The sequence below is a fragment of the Mustela lutreola genome, chromosome 5 (genome assembly GCF_030435805.1).
Source record: "Mustela lutreola isolate mMusLut2 chromosome 5, mMusLut2.pri, whole genome shotgun sequence".
Lineage (NCBI taxonomy): Eukaryota > Metazoa > Chordata > Mammalia > Carnivora > Mustelidae > Mustela > Mustela lutreola.
Genome location: NC_081294.1, coordinates 71078294 through 71094785, shown reverse-complemented (window position 1 = coordinate 71094785; position 16492 = coordinate 71078294). Strand labels below are relative to the sequence as shown.

At 38.6% G+C, this 16492-nt stretch overlaps 1 protein-coding gene across 9 annotated transcripts in view; it reads right to left on the bottom strand.

Moving 5' to 3' along the window:
* Nucleotides 1-16492, bottom strand: part of RAD50 (RAD50 double strand break repair protein) — a 204758-nt gene that overhangs the window by 83567 nt on the left and 104699 nt on the right. For 3 of the 9 annotated variants that reach the window (XR_009353895.1, XM_059174530.1, XM_059174529.1), the window contains exons 3-4: nucleotides 7364-8021; nucleotides 5559-5642 (exon numbers count right to left, since the gene is read on the bottom strand). The exons of 2 other annotated variants lie outside the window; for them this stretch is intronic. Coding sequence is in view for 5 of the 7 variants with exons in the window: in XM_059174530.1 (XP_059030513.1) it covers nucleotides 5559-5642; nucleotides 7364-7492 (213 nt within the window). In the remaining 2 variants the exon portion in view is untranslated. Of the gene's footprint in view, nucleotides 1-5350; nucleotides 5370-5558; nucleotides 5643-7363; nucleotides 8022-16492 lie in introns of those variants that run through there. 4 more of the 9 variants (XM_059174533.1, XM_059174532.1, XM_059174531.1 and 1 more) reach the window with 2 other exon arrangements.

The window sequence follows — 16492 nt, the reverse complement described above, 5'->3', positions numbered from 1 at the left end:
TACCTTGATCCCCAAATCAGGCAAAGACCCCATCAAAAAGGAGAATTTCAAACCATATCCCTGCATGCCAAAATTCTCAACAAGATACTAGCTAACAGGATCCAACAGTACATTAAAAAGATAATCCACCATGATTAGGTGGGATTTATCCCTGGGATGCAAGGGAGGTTCAACATTTGCAAATCACTCAATGCGATAAAACAAATCAATAAGAGAAAAGAACAATATGATCCTCTCAATTAATACAGAAAAAGCATTTGAGAGAATATAGTATCTGTTCCTGATTAAAACTCTTTAAAGTATAGGGACAGAGAGAACATTCCTCAACTTCATAAAATCTATGAAAAACCGACGGCCAATATCATTCTTAATGGGGAAAGCTGACAGCCTTCCCCATGGATCAGGAACAGGACAAAGATGCCCACTCTCACCACTGTTGTTCAACATAGGATTAGAAGTCTTAGCAACAGCAATCAGACAACAAAAAGAAATAAAAGGTATTCAAATTGGCAAAGAAGAAATCAAACTCTATCTCTTCACAGATGACTTGATGCTTTATATGGAACACTCAAGGACTCCATCCCCAAACTACTAGAACTCATATAGCAATTCAGTAATGTGGCAGGCTACAAAATCAGTGCACAGAAATCAGGTGCTTTCTTATACACTAACAATGAAAATATGTAAAGGAAATTACAGAATCAAGAATCAAGTCCATTTACTATAACACCAAGAACCATAAGATACCTTGGAATAAACCTAACCAAAGAGGTGAAGGATCTGTACTCGAGGAACTACAGAACACTTATGAAAGAATCTGAAGAAGACACAAAAAGATGGAAAAGCATTCCATGCTCATGGATTGGAAGAATAAACATTGTTAAAATGTCTATACTGCCCAGAGCAATCTATACTGCCCAGAGCAATCTATACTTTCAATGCCATCTCGATCAAAATTCCACCGGCATTTTTCAAAGTGCTGGAACAAATAATCCTAAAATTTGTATGGAACTAGAAATATCCCAAATTGCTAAGGAAATGTTGAAAAAGAAAAACCTGGGGGCTTCATGTTGCCTGATTTCAAGCTTTACTACAAAGCTGTGATCACCAACACAGCATGCATGGTACTGGCACAAAAATAGACACACAGACCAATGGAACAGAGTAGAGAGTCCAGATATGGACCCTCAATTCTATGGCCAAATAATCTTCAACAAAGCAGGGAAAAATATTCAGTGGAAAAAAGACAGTCTCTTCAATAAATGGGGCTGGGAAAATTGGACAGCTATATATAAAATGAAACTTGACCATTCTTACACTGTTCACAACGATAAACTCGAAATGGATAAAAGACCTCAAGGTGAAGCAGGAATCTATCAAAATCCTAGAGGAGAACATAGGCAGTAATCTCTTTGACACTGAACACAGCAACTACTTTCAAGACATGTCTCCAAGGGCAAAGGAAACAAAAGCGAAAATGAACTTTTGGGGCTTCATCAAGATGAAAAGCTTCTGCACAGCAAAGGAAACAGTCAACAAAACAAAGAGGTAGCCCACAGCACGGGAGAAGATATTTAAAAATGACACTACAGACAAAGGGCTGATATCCAAGATCTATAAAGAACTCCTCAAACTCAACACCCCAAAAAACAGATAATCACGTCAAAAATGGGCAGAAGACATGAACAGACTCTTCAAAGAAGACATACAAATGACTAACAGACACATGAAAAAATGGTTCATCATCATTAGCCATCAGGAAAATTGAAATCAAAACATCACTGAGATACTACCTTACACCAGTTAGAATGACCAAAATTATCAGGACAGGACACAACAAGTGCTGAAGAGGATGTGGAGAAAGGGAACCCTCTTACACTGTTGGTGGGAATGCACGTTGGTGCAGCCACTTTGGAAAACAGTGTGGAGATTCCTTAAGAAATTAAAAATAGAGCTACCCTATGACTCTGCAATTGCACTACTGGGTATTCACTCCAAAGATACAGATGTAGTGAAAAGAAGGGCCATATGTACCCCAATGTTCATAGCAGCAATGGCCATAATTGCCAAACCGTGGAAAGAGCCAAGACGCCCTTCAACAGACCAATGGATAAAGAAGATATGGTCCAGGGTGCCTGGGTGGCTCAGTGGGTTAAAGCCTCTGCCTTCGGCTCAGGTCGTGATCCCAGGGTCCTGGGATCAAGCCCCACATCAGGCTGTCTGCTCAGCAGGGAGCCTGCTTCCCCTCTCTCTCCCTGCCTCTCTGCCTACTTGTGATCTCTGTCAAGTAAATAAAAAAATCTAAAAAAAAAAAAAAAAAAGATTCGGTCCTTATCTACAATGGAGTATTAAGCTTCCATCAGAAAGGACGAATACCCAACTCTGTATCAACATGGACGGGACTGGAGATCTAGATTATGATGAGTGAAGTAAGTCAAGCAGAGAAAGTCCATTATAACATGGTTTCACTTACTTGTGGAGCATAAGGAATAATATGGAGGACATTAAGAGACGGAAAGGAAAAGTGAATGGGGGAAATCACAGGAGGAGACAAAGCATGAGACTATGGACTCTGAGAAACAAACTGAGGGTTTGGGAAGGGAGAGGGGTTAGGGGGATGGGTTAGCCTGGTGGTGGGTATTACATGGAGCACTGGGTGTGGTGAATAAACAATGAACCACCTTAATCAAAACCAATATATCTCACCTGAATTATCTCAAAATCTCCTTTATTAGTCTCTACCCTTCTACCCTAACCACCTGCAAATAGTTTTCTCTCAGCTGCCAGACTGATTGCTTTAAAATATACACCATGCCCTTCTCCTGCATTAATTCTTCCAAAAGATTCCTATTTAAATGAGAACAGAACCCAAGGGCTTGCAGAAACTAGTCATATCTCTCTGATTTAATTTTCTACCAGTCATCTCCTTGCCATTTTGCTCCTCCTTGTGATTCCTTGAACATATCAAGGATGCACCTACTTCTGGGTATTAACACTAACTAGAATGTTACTCCCAGACTGTGAATAACACATTTTCTCTAGAATGAATATTTAAAAGATAACTGGTTGCTGGGGGGTGTGGGGGACTTCAAAAGAATGTGGGCAGAAACACCAGTTTGGAGACTACTGGAAAAACTCAAAGGGAAGACAAAGGTAGCTTAGACTGGGAAAGGAGCAGTGAAGATGGAAAAAAGGGATAAATGTTAGACATCTTAGCGCAACGGACGAACCTTACCTGGGAGAACCATCTTCATGGTCATGGAATCTCCCCTGCCAGGTAAATATCCATGGATATTTGAAAAAACTAATGAAGAACTGCTTATCAACTGGCAACAGGGGGAGATGAAGGAATCAATCAAAGGATGACACACCAGGTTTTGGCATGAGCAATGTGTGAATTGTGGTATCATTAAACCAGGTATGGAGGTATACCGTACCAAACTTGAGAATGTGAGAGGAATGGGGGAACAGGGAACCATGAGTTCTGTTTTGAACATGTTAAAAAGATGCCCATTTAAATTTCCAAACAAACAGCTGGACATAGATATCTAGGGTTTAGGAAAGAAGTTTGGGCTAAATATATAAATCAAGAATAATATGCACATAACCAGTACTTAAAGCCATGAGAATGAATAAGATCATCCAAGAAGAGTAAGGCAAAAACAGACTCAGTAAATGAGACTAAAATATGGCCAGTGAAAAAGGAGGTATGAGATAATGGTACTATGGAAGCCAAGAGCAATGTTTTTTAAAAAGGGAGTAAGAAGCTGTATCAAATCTTCTGAGAAGTTACTGAGAATTAGAAAATGACCATTTTATCTGGCAACATGAAGATTACTGGCAGCTTTATAACAGCAATGCTAGCAAGGGAGGGGTGGGAAAGAAAACCTGAACAGAGCAGGCAGGGGACAAATGAGAAGCAATAAAATGAAGACGATGAGTATATACAACTCTTGTGAACTGAGCTGTAAGACTGAATGGAGGTAATAGCCACATGGTGATCTGGAGTAAAGGGAGAGGTTTTTGTTTGTAGACTAGAGCTACTACAGCATGCTTATATGAACGATCCTATGAAGAGGGAGAAAGTGCTAATATAGAAGAAAGTAAATGAAAAGGAAAACACTTCCATTGACAAAACGGACTGACTGGTTCCAGCCTCCAAGAATAGTTGGCTGCCTTTGGATAAAACAATTTACCTTTAATACAAGAGAAAAAAACAGTACCAGTACAAATGAAGCACAGTTTGAAAGACTTGAAGACTGGAAAACAAGGTACTTTTTATCCGATTCCTAATTTTTCAATAAATTACAAGGCAAGATCAACAACTGAGCAGAGCAGATTGCAGGTTTAAGGAAAGAGAAGGTGTGAAATAGTCATTGTAGAGGGGGCTCTGTCAATGTACTAAATGATTTTACTATCTCTAAGAGAAAAGTTTAAAAATATTTTCAATTACAATTACCTTCAGTCATATAAAAGTGGGAACACCTTAAATGACCATCAATAGGGGGTCAAATGATAAAATATAAAATATAAACTCAGTGGATTAATTTCAGTAATTAAAACCAATGAAATAAAAGTGTGCATATATATATATATATAATAGCATGTCACTAAAAATTTGATTCACACAATAGTATAAAATGCTCCCACTGTTTTGAAATATTTACATTTGAGTGTATTTAAATCCACACACAAGTATGTCACACAAAAAAGCCTGAGAAATATACACAAACTATTAGGGGGACTGGCAGGCAGCTGAGAGAGGCGTATGAAATCACTGCATATATAAAACAAGAAAAACCTATAAGCAAAAATATGTAGTAAAAAAAACTATGTCCTTTACACTCGATAACAGTATAAACACTGTAATTCAAAGATTCGTACACAAAGACTTAAACTATGGCACATTTTAATGAAAAACTAAAAGCAATCTAAATTTAAGAAAATTATGCAACTATTAAAAATGTTCGTAATAGGTTACATGTTTAAAGAAGGAAATATTTCAGATATACAAGAAGTATAAAAATTAAAATCTAGCCAAACACCTAGATTAAGAATTTATTTGATGACATGGGACCTTATGATAATGTTAAGTGGGGAAAAAACACAAGAATACAAAATTGGGATATAACTTTAGCTATGTAAGATTGTATGTAAAAGAGAATTAAAAAAAAAAAAAACATGAAAATGTTAACAGTGGTTGTCACTGGGTGCCAAGACTGTGGACTTTCCTATCTTTTCATACTCTTCCATTGCCAGGTTTTCTAAATAAGCCTTATCACTTTTATAATTGCAAACACTATATTTTGGGGAAAAAAAAAAAGAAAGAAAATACTTAAGTTCAGGGCACCTGTGTGGCTTAGTTGGTTAACAATCTTCCTTCAGCTCAGGTGATGATCTCTAGGCCCTGGGATTGAGCCCCACGTTGGGATTCCTGCTCAGCCTCTCCTTCTGCCCTTCCCTACTGCTCATTCTCTCTCCCTCAAATAAATAAATAAAATGTTAAAACAAACAAACAAACAAAAAACCCCAAAACTTAAGTTCACTAGCACTATTACCTTGGGATCATGAACAAATGTATGTCCTTTGGTTCCAGGAGGAAAATCTCCAGTACAAATATATTTGAGACATTCAATGATGGTCTAAAAAAATAGAAAATTTTATTACTTAGTAATAAGAGAACCATTTATCATATCATTTATCATAAAATGTTAACTTGTTATAAAAATATTATCTACCACAGGAACTATAAGATAAAATTTGATAGTATAAAACCTGTAGGGGCACCTGGGTGGCTCAGTGGGTTAAGCTGCTGTCTTCGGTTCGGGTCATGATCCCAGGGTCCTGGGATGGAGGGCATCAAGCTCTCTGCTCAGCAGGGAGCCTGCTTCCCCACTCCCCCAGCCCCCCACCTGCCTCTCTGACTATGTGATCTCTGTCAATTAAATAAATAAAATCTTTAAAAAGAAAAAAAACCTGTAATATAGATATGATTAGATGTTAAAGGATAACTGCATGGAAAAACTACTAATTAAAAAGGTATATTAAAATAAAATAAATTATTATTTTTTAAAAGTCCTCTATTTCCCATTAAAACTTTTCAAACTAATTTAGTAACAATGGTTAATGTAAAATATGGTTACCATAGTTGATGACAGCGTTTTGTAGAAATGAAATTAGCTGAGGGTAGAACTTAAAATATTCTTACCAAAAAAAAAGGTGATAGACGTGTTAATTAACTAGATAGGAGGGATCCTTTTACAATGCACAGTACATTAAATCATCCCGATATATTATATACGAAATGTAAAATTTCACACCCCAATAAAGCCAAAATATTTTAAAGTTAAATTTTTTTAAATGGCTAATAGCTATGCATGACTATGTGCCACCTATTTTACTAACCACCCACCTTTACATACATTAACTACTTAATTTTCACATTCATCTTAAGTTGTAGAAAACTTTTTTAATCTTCGTATGAGAAAATTAAAGCACAATGCATTTGACTCACTCTTGCCCAGTCACACAGCTAATTAAGGTGAGCAAATTATATGTATTTGCACAGCTACTGTTCACAGTATTCTCCTTCCAGGAGAGAGCTTAACAGAATTCTAGGTACACAACAGGCATTCAATAAATAACTTTTTCACATAAGCGCAAGTTGACAAGAGTGTAGCATTCAATGCTCAACTCGAAACCTCTCTTTCTGTACACTTTTTGTTTCGTTTGGTCTTTTATACAGACAATGCCCTGCTTTTTTTCAAACCACCTTAAAGAGCAGCCAGTCTCTTGGCTACCCTCTTCCGGTAAATGAATGCCACTCCAGGGTCCAACTCAAATTTCTAAACATTCCCTGGACCTTAAGAACTCAAAGTAAATAAGCTGTTCTCCAACTTTCTATTATGACTCGGTAAGAGTCCTAAACTCTTCTCAGAAGTTCCTATGTTTAACATATTTTGTAACTTCTTAAGTAATTCCTATAATGGGACAACTGCCAGGAAGTGAATGCTGTGTTTTGGGAGCAAGTGTTTAACAAAAAACAGCAGTGCAGACTAAAAGGCTTCCTACAAGAATATAAGCTCGCTGAGTACGCGCGCGGGATTCTCAAGCCAACTTTGTCAATCCAACAAGCTTGGATACCCTAACAAAGCTGGTCGCGTCCTAAAGAGCTGGGGTCCGCAGGCCACACCGGGCCACGCCCAGGGGCCGGGCCCCACCCACTTCCTGGAGCCCCAAAAGCTGAGCCATAGGAACGCCTCGCCTCTCGTCCTTATCATTATTCTGGGCTGCCCAGACATTTCACCCTCCAGTTCCCAAGACATGACGGCCCGTAAACTGAAAGGGGCTACTGAGGACTTACCGTCTTCCCCGCCCCATTAGGTCCAACCAAAATTGTGAGTGGGCTGAAAAAAGTGATAATTTGCTTATCTTTGTCCTCTATTCCAAAACTCCGCACGCCCAAAATGCTCATCTTTTCGATCCGGGACATGTTTGCAAATGTTTCTTTTCTCAACACCAGGGGCCTAGAGCCCCCGCCCACCAAGACTTAGCGGTGCCTCCGGCCGGAGCAGGACGAGCGCGCGCTGTGAGGGCCCGCGAGACTCCAAGTTGGGAGGCTCAAAGGGGTAGCGAAGGCTCTGGCTGGAACTCTTCCTCCCACACCGGCTTCCTTCTGGCCTGACGAGGGAGAGCCGGGGTGAGGGCCTGTCCCGGGCTGCACGCAGTAGACGCGAAACGGTACGCTCACAGGTTCCCGCCGCGGCCGCCCCGCGGGTCACGTGGGTCGCTACGACCAGCGTGCATTTACGCCGCAGGCCAGGAGCACGCCGGGAAGTCGTAGGTTCGCGGTGCTTGCGCAGCTCTGGCTTCCGGGAGCAGTTCAGACCGGGTGTCTTTTGCTGATGGCCTCGCAGTCCGCTTGCTTACTGGGTGCGGCGGGGCATCCTTAAGAGCCCTGACTCTGAGGAAGGCAGGCGCTTGTGACAAACAGTGGTTACCTAAGTGTGATCCTAGGATGCCTGGAATGGAAGAGAGTGCGGTGTGAGCTAATCTCAAAACTATTTTCTAACAACAGAAAGACGTCACTCCATTTTTCATTCTCTTTCGCTAATATACGCACATGACGTATGGTGACGCCATCGCAATGATGGCCCTTAGAATGTGCGCTTTTATATTTCTTGTGCTTTAAAAAAAACCTCAATTTTAATTTCCAATTGAGTAAATATTGATAGTTATAACTCACATCAAAGCTCTTTGGGGTCTGCAGTGATTTTTTTTTAAGAGTGTAGGTGTTTAAGGGGCGCCTGGGTGGCTCAGTGGGTTAAGCCGCTGCCTTCGGCTCAGGTCATGATCTCAGGGTCCTGGGATCAAGTCCCGCATCGGGCTCTCTGCTTGGCAGGGAGCCTGCTTCCCTCTCTCTCTCTGCCTGCCTCTCCGTCTACTTGTGATTTCTCTCTGGCAAATAAATAAATAAAATCTTTAAAAAAAAAAAAAAAAAAGAGTGTAGGTGTTTAAGATCAAAAGTTGGGGAACTCCTATTGTAGACCAAAAGCCAAATGCTGTTACAAAACTATAAAATATTATGCAAATAGAATGTGAAAGAAATCCATTCCTCCAAGTATCACCACAAGAATAGACACCTTTAAAATAAGAGACTGTGTACTATATTGGGTACTTAAAACTTTGGTGACAGGGCAAATCTTGTGATAGTATTCTTATCATGCACATAAAAAGTTAAAAATAAGGAGGGTGGGAGCAAACTTTTGGAAGTAATGGATATACCAATGACATTGACAATAGTGATGATTTCCCTGGTGGTTTATACTTAACCTTTGAAGCCATCAAATTGTATATATTAAGTATGTACTGCTTTTTGTATGTTTAAAAAAATTAATGTTTGTGTGATAAATGTTAAGTAAAATAAGAGAAACAGTAACTAAAAATGACTGAATATTGCTTTCTGGAACCCAATTTATGGAGGGCTATCACATGCAAGACCTATAAGAAAAATGACAGAAATTACAAAACAATAGTGGAAGAAATTAAAATCAAAACAAAACCTTAGGATTATTGATCCAGAAAAGTGTAAGAAATCCTCACCAATCACATAATCCCCAATCATTTACAGAACTTAATACATAAACTAAAATGTTCATGTCAAAGGATGCAAATGGGGAAAGCCAGTGAGCACTCTCTTGCTGTAACAAGGAAGAGGAACATGAAAGCATCAGTTATAGTAATACATATTTTAAGTTACTAATGAAACACAACAGATTGAAACTTACAGTAATGCTTTATGTAACAAACTAAATATAGTCTTAAAGACAGGCAAAGACTAGAACCCATTTTTAAATTTTTTTGAGGGGCACCTGGGTGGCTCAGTGGGTTAAGCCTCTGCCTTCCACTCAGGTCATGTGATCCCAGGGTCCTCGGATGGAGCCCCGCATGGGGCTCTCTGCTCGGCGGGGAGCCTGCTTCCTCCTCTCTCTGCCTGCTTCTCTGCTTACTTGTGATCTCTGTCTAATAAATAAATAAAATATTTTTTTAAAAAAAGATTTATTAGAGAGCACAAGAGAGAAAGAGCGCCGGGCGGGAGCACAAGCAGAGGGGAGGGGCAGAGGAAGAGGGAGAAGCCGACTCTCCACTGAGCGGGAAACCCAAAGAGGATCTCTGTCCCAGGACCGTGGGATCACAACCTACGCCAAAGGCAGATGCTTAGCCAACTGAGTCACCCAGGCACCCCTAGAAACCAGTTAAAAAAAAAAAAGATTTTATTTATTTATTTGACAGAGAGACAACACACGCAGAGTGGCAGGCAGAGGGAAAGGGAGAAGCAAGCTCCCCGCAGAGCAGGGAGTCTGATGCACATGAGTTTCCCGTGTATGACATACTGATTCAATAAATTTGTACTATATGCTATGCTTACCCAAAGTGTAGCTACCATCTGTCACCATACAACCTATTACAATACCATTGACTATATTCTTCCATTATAATCTTAACATGAAGTACCCAACATTATTTCTTATGCGTTTGGTATTCAAAAATTAACTTGAATCTAATCATACTTTTATACTTGGCCTCCAGTTCACAGGAATTAGGATTAGGTTAATAACACCACAAGGATGGAAAAAGGTTAATCTGGAAGGTGGAATGTGTTATAAGACACTGGCCCAGGCTCTCAGATCAGTGTCATTAAAACAAGGGCTGCTATAGATTCTAAAAGACTTTTAAAAAAAGATTTATTCATTTTAGAGAGAGGGCGAGAGCAGGGGGAGAGGAAGAGGGAGAGGAAGTTAGAGTATTAAGCAGACTCTGCGCGTGGCACAGAGCCCAACTTGGAGCTCGATCTCACAACTCTGAGATCATGATCTGAGCCACCCCTAAAAGACTTTACTTTTAAAAAACATACAACACATGGTCCCAGATTGGATCTTTGTTTGCACATAGAGATGTGAAAGGAATTTGGGGGATACACGATACACAGTAGAAATCACATGCTAAAAAATTATTATTGTTAATTTCATTATATTTGATGTGACAGTATCTTGATACGTAAGAAAATAATTCTTTTTTTTGAGATACATATGATGTGTTAATGATGGAGCATCATGCTTTTCTGTAATTTACTTTAAAATACTTCAAGAAAAAAATTGACGTGACAAAATAAATTTCATGACAAAAAAATTCAACTTTATGACAGTTTTATAGGAAACTCTAAGACTAAAAGAACAATCCTAGAAAGGGGATAGAAATGAATTGCAATAAAAAACATTAATCCCTAAAATAAAAAGAACTGAAAAAGCAAACTAGTCAAGTTCCTGTTTCTCAGTAAACTATTACTAGAAAGTGTTTTATTTTGCTTATGCCATAATTAATGAAATGAAAGATAAAACTACTATGAGATACTATTTTATACTTATTAGTGAATCTCTTTTCCTTATAGTACTTTCTGACACAAATTCTTTTTTTTTTTTAAGATTTTATTTATTTATTTGACAGAGAGAGATCACAAGTAGGCAGAGAGGCAGGCAGAGAGAGAGAGAGAGAGGAAGAAGCAGGCTCCCTGCTGAGCAGAGAGCCCAATGTGGGACTCGATCCCAGGACCCTGAGATCATGACCTGAGCCAAAGGCAGCGGCCTAACCCACTGACGCCCCCTGACACAAATTCTTGTATTAATATTGATACATGAGCTTTCTTTTGATTATTGTTTATCCAGTATATTTTTCCATCCCTTGATTTTCAAGCTTTTAGTATCATTTTGCATTAACTATATCTCTTGAAAACAGCTGAGAGATGATTTTTGGTAGAATTTTACAGTATCTGCCTTTTAATAGATGAGTTTAACCTGTTTTCATTACTGTGATTCATGATAAATTTGGATGTATTTCTCATATCTCATATCTCTTTCTCTTTTTCTTTGCTTTTTCTCCTTTCCTGGTTTCTGGTTTGAGCTTTTAAAAATATATATATATATATTTTATTTATTTATTTGAAAGAGAGACAGTGAGAGAGAGCATGAGCGAGGAGAAGGTCAGAGGGAGTAGCAGACTCCCCATGGAGCTGGAAGCCTGATGCGGAACTCGATCCCAGGACTACAGGATCATGACCTGAGTAGAAGGCAGTTGCTCAACCAACTGAGCCACCCAGACACCCTGATTGAGCTGTTTTTTATGCCCTTGTTTTATTCTACTGGCTTGAAAGTTGTACATTCTATTCCTGTTCTTTTAGTGGGTCCTCTTAAATTTTTCACATGCCTATTTTGAAATCTAAAGTTAATACCTTTTTTTTTCATTGAGTGATAGGAAAGTTTATTGAGGGGTAGTACAAAGTTCCCAAAGAGAGAGGGGACCTGAGAGGGTTGTCCTAAAGTTAGTATCTTTAGGAAATTTCTAAACAGTACAAGAACAATAAAATGCACCAACTCTGATTACTGTATCTCCCACATTATCATTGTTTAGCATTTTTGTTCCTTATTGTCTTGAAATCCCCTAAATAAATTATTTTCTAATCAGCATTATATAGGTTTACCTACATATTCACCAATCTTTTTGATTACCATGGCTTCTTGCATCACATCTTTCATGGGGGTTCATCTTGCTCATTATATCAGCAAAACTGTTAAACTAAATTTCAAGGTAAGAAATCTATCCCACAGTGCTGATAGCAGGATTAAACAAAGCTATGTTTGTGAAAGTGCTTTGTAATTTGTAAAACACTGACATGCAAGGGATCTATTTTTTGTCCGTTTCATATTTTCAGAGGGGTGATCTGGTAAAATGTAATAAGAGCTGTAAAAATGACCACACATGTTCCTTGGGATAAGGAAATATTTTTAAAAATTATAAAAAGAGCTTTCTAGCAGCATTGTTTATAGTTATGGAAGACTAGAAGCAATCCAAATGGTCAAGTAAGCTATAGATACCAATTTTATCTAATACCACGTAACCTTTAAAATAATAAGTAGATTCATGAAAAAGAGGTATTTATAAGCAAAAAGATAAACACAGTGTCATACCCATTGATTGCAACCCTATGAAGCTATCTATGTATTAGTAAGGATTGGAAGAAGTCATCAAAAAACAAACAGTTGCTATGCCGAGAGGAGGAAGTTCTGTTTCTCTTCCTATAATGTTATTTATTCAATAAAAAAGAATTATTTTAAAGATATGCTTGGGGATTGAAAGCATCAAGGTTAGAATAGGGTCAAAAAAAAAAAAAAGAAAGGAAGGAAAAAAAGTGATGCTATCATTTTACATTTAGTCACCACAAAAAAAAAATTTGTGGCATCTTGCCCAGTTGATTGATTAGAATCAGTTCATAGAAAAGTCATTTGACCTTAAATGACTACACAGTTAGTAAAAACCACACTTACCAGTTTTTAAAAAACATGTTGCCAATTTGGAAGCCACTAGTAGAGATAAAGGTTTTGGGGCAAAAGTTTGGATATTACCCACAAATACAACTTTTCAATACTATTTGAAATTCTTTTACATATTTACTAGTAGTTCTTAAAACTTCCAAGTACTGATTGCTAATTTTCTGCTCTCCTAAAATAATGTGGGTTTTTTTAAATGCCATAGTAGTTCACATTGGCTTGGTCTCTAGAGCTGAGGCTTAAAGTTTTGCTTTATCTTTTTTTTCAAGGAGTCTGCCAAAGCTTTTTCTATTAATTGAGGCTCCCAGCCTCAGGGAATAGATTCCTTGAGTTTCCATAGTATTCACATTAATTTTTCAACTAACACAACCATGTACCTGCTTATTCATTCAGGTTTTTTTTTCTTCCAACAAACAGTACCTACAGTAATAAGCTAGTTCTTGGGGCGCCTGGGTGGCTCAGTGGGTTAAAGCCTCTGCCTTCGGCTCAGGTCATGATCCCAGGGTTCTGGGATCGAGCCCCACATCGGGCTCTCTGCTCGGCAGGGAGCCTGCTTCCTCCTCTCTCACTCTCTACCTGCCTCTCTGGCTACTTGTGATCTCGCTCTCTGTCAAATAAATAAATAAAATCTTATAAAAAAATAATAATAGGCTAGCTCTTGAGGACAAAAAGGTTAATTAAATAAAATCTTTCTACTCAAGTAGCTCATAGTCTAGTGAAAAGGTCCTGAGTGCAAGACATTTACAGGATGCAACGTCTTTTTAATAATGAAAGTAAAAACAACCATTAACTTTTCTCAACTTGCAATGCTTTAAAAAAAAAAAAAAAGATTTTATTTATTTATTTGAGACAGAGAGTGAGAGAGAGAGTACAAGCAGGGTTGGGAGGCCACGGAGGGGTGGGGAAGAAGAAGACTCCCTGCTGAGAATGGAGTCTGATGAGGGGCTCGATGGAGGACCCTCAGATCATGACCTGAACCAAAGGCAAACGCTTAACAGACTGAGTCACCCAGCAACCTTGCAGTGTTATTTTTTTAAAAGATGTTATTTATTTATTTGACAGATATCACAAGTAGCAGAGAGGCAGGCAAAGAGGGAGGAGGAAGCAGGCTCCCTGCTGAGCAGAGAGCCCTATGTGGGGCTTGATCCCAGGACCCTGAGATCATGACCTGAGCCAAAGGCAGAGGCTTTGAGCCACTGAGCCACCCAGGTGCCCTTGCAATGTTATTTTTAACAAACTTTAAATAGTTTTAGAGTTGCATAAGTTGCAACAATTTTATAGAGAGTTCCTATATATCCTGCACCCAGTTTCCTGTAGCACATTTGACACAACCGAGGAACCAACAGTGGCACATTACTAGACTCCATTGCTTTTTTTGGAATTTCCTTGGTTTTATCTACTGTCCTTTTTCTGTTCCTGGATTTCACCCATGATACCACATCACATTTAGTCACCATGCTTGGACTTCCTGTACGGTGAATAGTTTCTCAGACATTGCTTCTTTTTTTATGACCTTGATCATTTTAAGGAGTGTTGACCAGGTTATTTCTCCCTCAATTTGGATATATATGATGTTTTTCTCCTGGTTAGATAGAGGTTATCGGGTTTGCTGAGGAAGATCACAGATAAAATGCCATTCTCATTACATCATGTTAAGAGTAGCTGCGATTAATGTAACTTCATTGATGTTGACCTTGGTCACCTGTTTGAGGTTTGCTAGGTTTCTCCATTGCAAAGTTCGTCTTCTTATAATCTCCTTCCCATACTATATTCTTTACTTTTTACAAAAGAGTTTATTTATTTATTTGAGAGTGAGAGAGAGAGCATGAGCAGGCGAAGGGGCAGAGGGAGAGGGACAAGTAGATTCCCCTCTGAACAGGAGGCCCACACGGGGCTTGACCCCTGAACCATGACCTGAGCAAACGCCCACGCTTAGCTGACTGAGCCAGTCAGGCGCCCACCACACCATATTCTTTAAAATGAAGTCGCTGTGTATCCCACGCTTCAGGGGGATGACGCCACCGTTCAGAGGGTGGAATAGCAACAAAAGTTACTTGAAGTTCTCCTTCTGCACAGGAGATTAAAATAATTAACCTTTGTATGGAGTTTTACATTAATAAAGCTCTTTTAAATACATTATTTTATGGTTTTTGCTATGAGAGAGTTTGAAGTCAGGTTTGGGAGATCAGTCCCACAGAGGAAAAGTTAATGAATTGGACATTTTAAGAAATCTAATTTTGTATTAGATTTTGTACACTCATGCTCATAGCAGCATTATTCACAATAGCTGAAAGATGCAAGCAACCCAAATGTCCACTGACAGGTGAATGAAGAAGCAAAATGCGGTATATGATACAATGGAAAATTGTTCTGCCTTAAAAAGGAAAGGAAAGAAAGTTCTGTCCAATGCTACAATGTGGGTGAATCTTGACGATCTTTTCAGTGAAATAAGTCAGTCACAAAAAGACAAGTGCCATATGATTCCACTTACATGAGTTACCTAGAAGAGTCACATTCATAGAGACACAAAGTAGAAGCATGATTACCAAGGGCTGGGGAGAGGGGAAATAGCTGTTGTTTAATGGATGTGGAGTTTCAGTTTTGCAAGATGGAGTGTACAACATTGTTACTGTACACTTTAAGTGTACGTTTTAAGTACACTTAAAAATGGCTGAGATATTATATTTTATGTTATGTGTATTTTACCATAATAAAATATTACTCAAAATATTATTTTGAATAGAAGGGTTTTTTAAAAAAATAACTAGCCCTCCCACCTGACCCACAGTTATACTGTAAATCAGGGGCTGTAAAGTGGTACCCTATATCAGGAAGTTATGCATAATAAGCAGGCTTTTGAATTCTTTAAAAAAATGGGATGATCTACTCCCTGATATGAGGAAGTGGTGATGCAACATGGAGGCTTAAGTGGGTAGAAGAATAAATGAAACAAGATGGGATTGGGAGGGAGACAAACCATAAGTGACTCTTAATCTCACAAAACAAACTGAGGGTTGCCGGGGGGAAGGGGTTGGGGAGAAGGGGGTGGGATTATGGACATTGGGGAGGGTATGTGATTTGGTGAGTGCTGTGAAGTGTGTAAACCCGGTGATTCACAGACCTGGGGATAAAAATATATGTATATAAAAAATATATGTTTATAAAAAATAAAAAATTAAAAAAAATTTTTAAAAAAATATATATATATATATTTAAGGATATATATTTTTCCATATATTTTTATGGCTTGACAGCTCATTTTTTATTAATAAATATTATTCCATTATATGAAAAAAAAAAATGGGATGATCTAGCAACAGAAGTCCAAGGGTGTCACATGGCAACAATCAGCTGAAGCTAAGTAGCAGTCCAAGACTTTAGACAAGTCATTCAATGCTGCAGTTTACTTAGTCCCACCACCTTTGCTGTGCTACACCTTGTACATTCCATTGATCTGCACAGCCAGTGAGCACCTTGGGTGAGGTGAAGCTTGCTTCCAACTACAGGGAGAGCTAGTCAGTATAACGCATATCCCAGCCACTGTTCAAGGGTGAACACGAGGTCCTTTGTCACAAGGAAGATGAATTCTAGGACTTCTGATTGAGCAAACG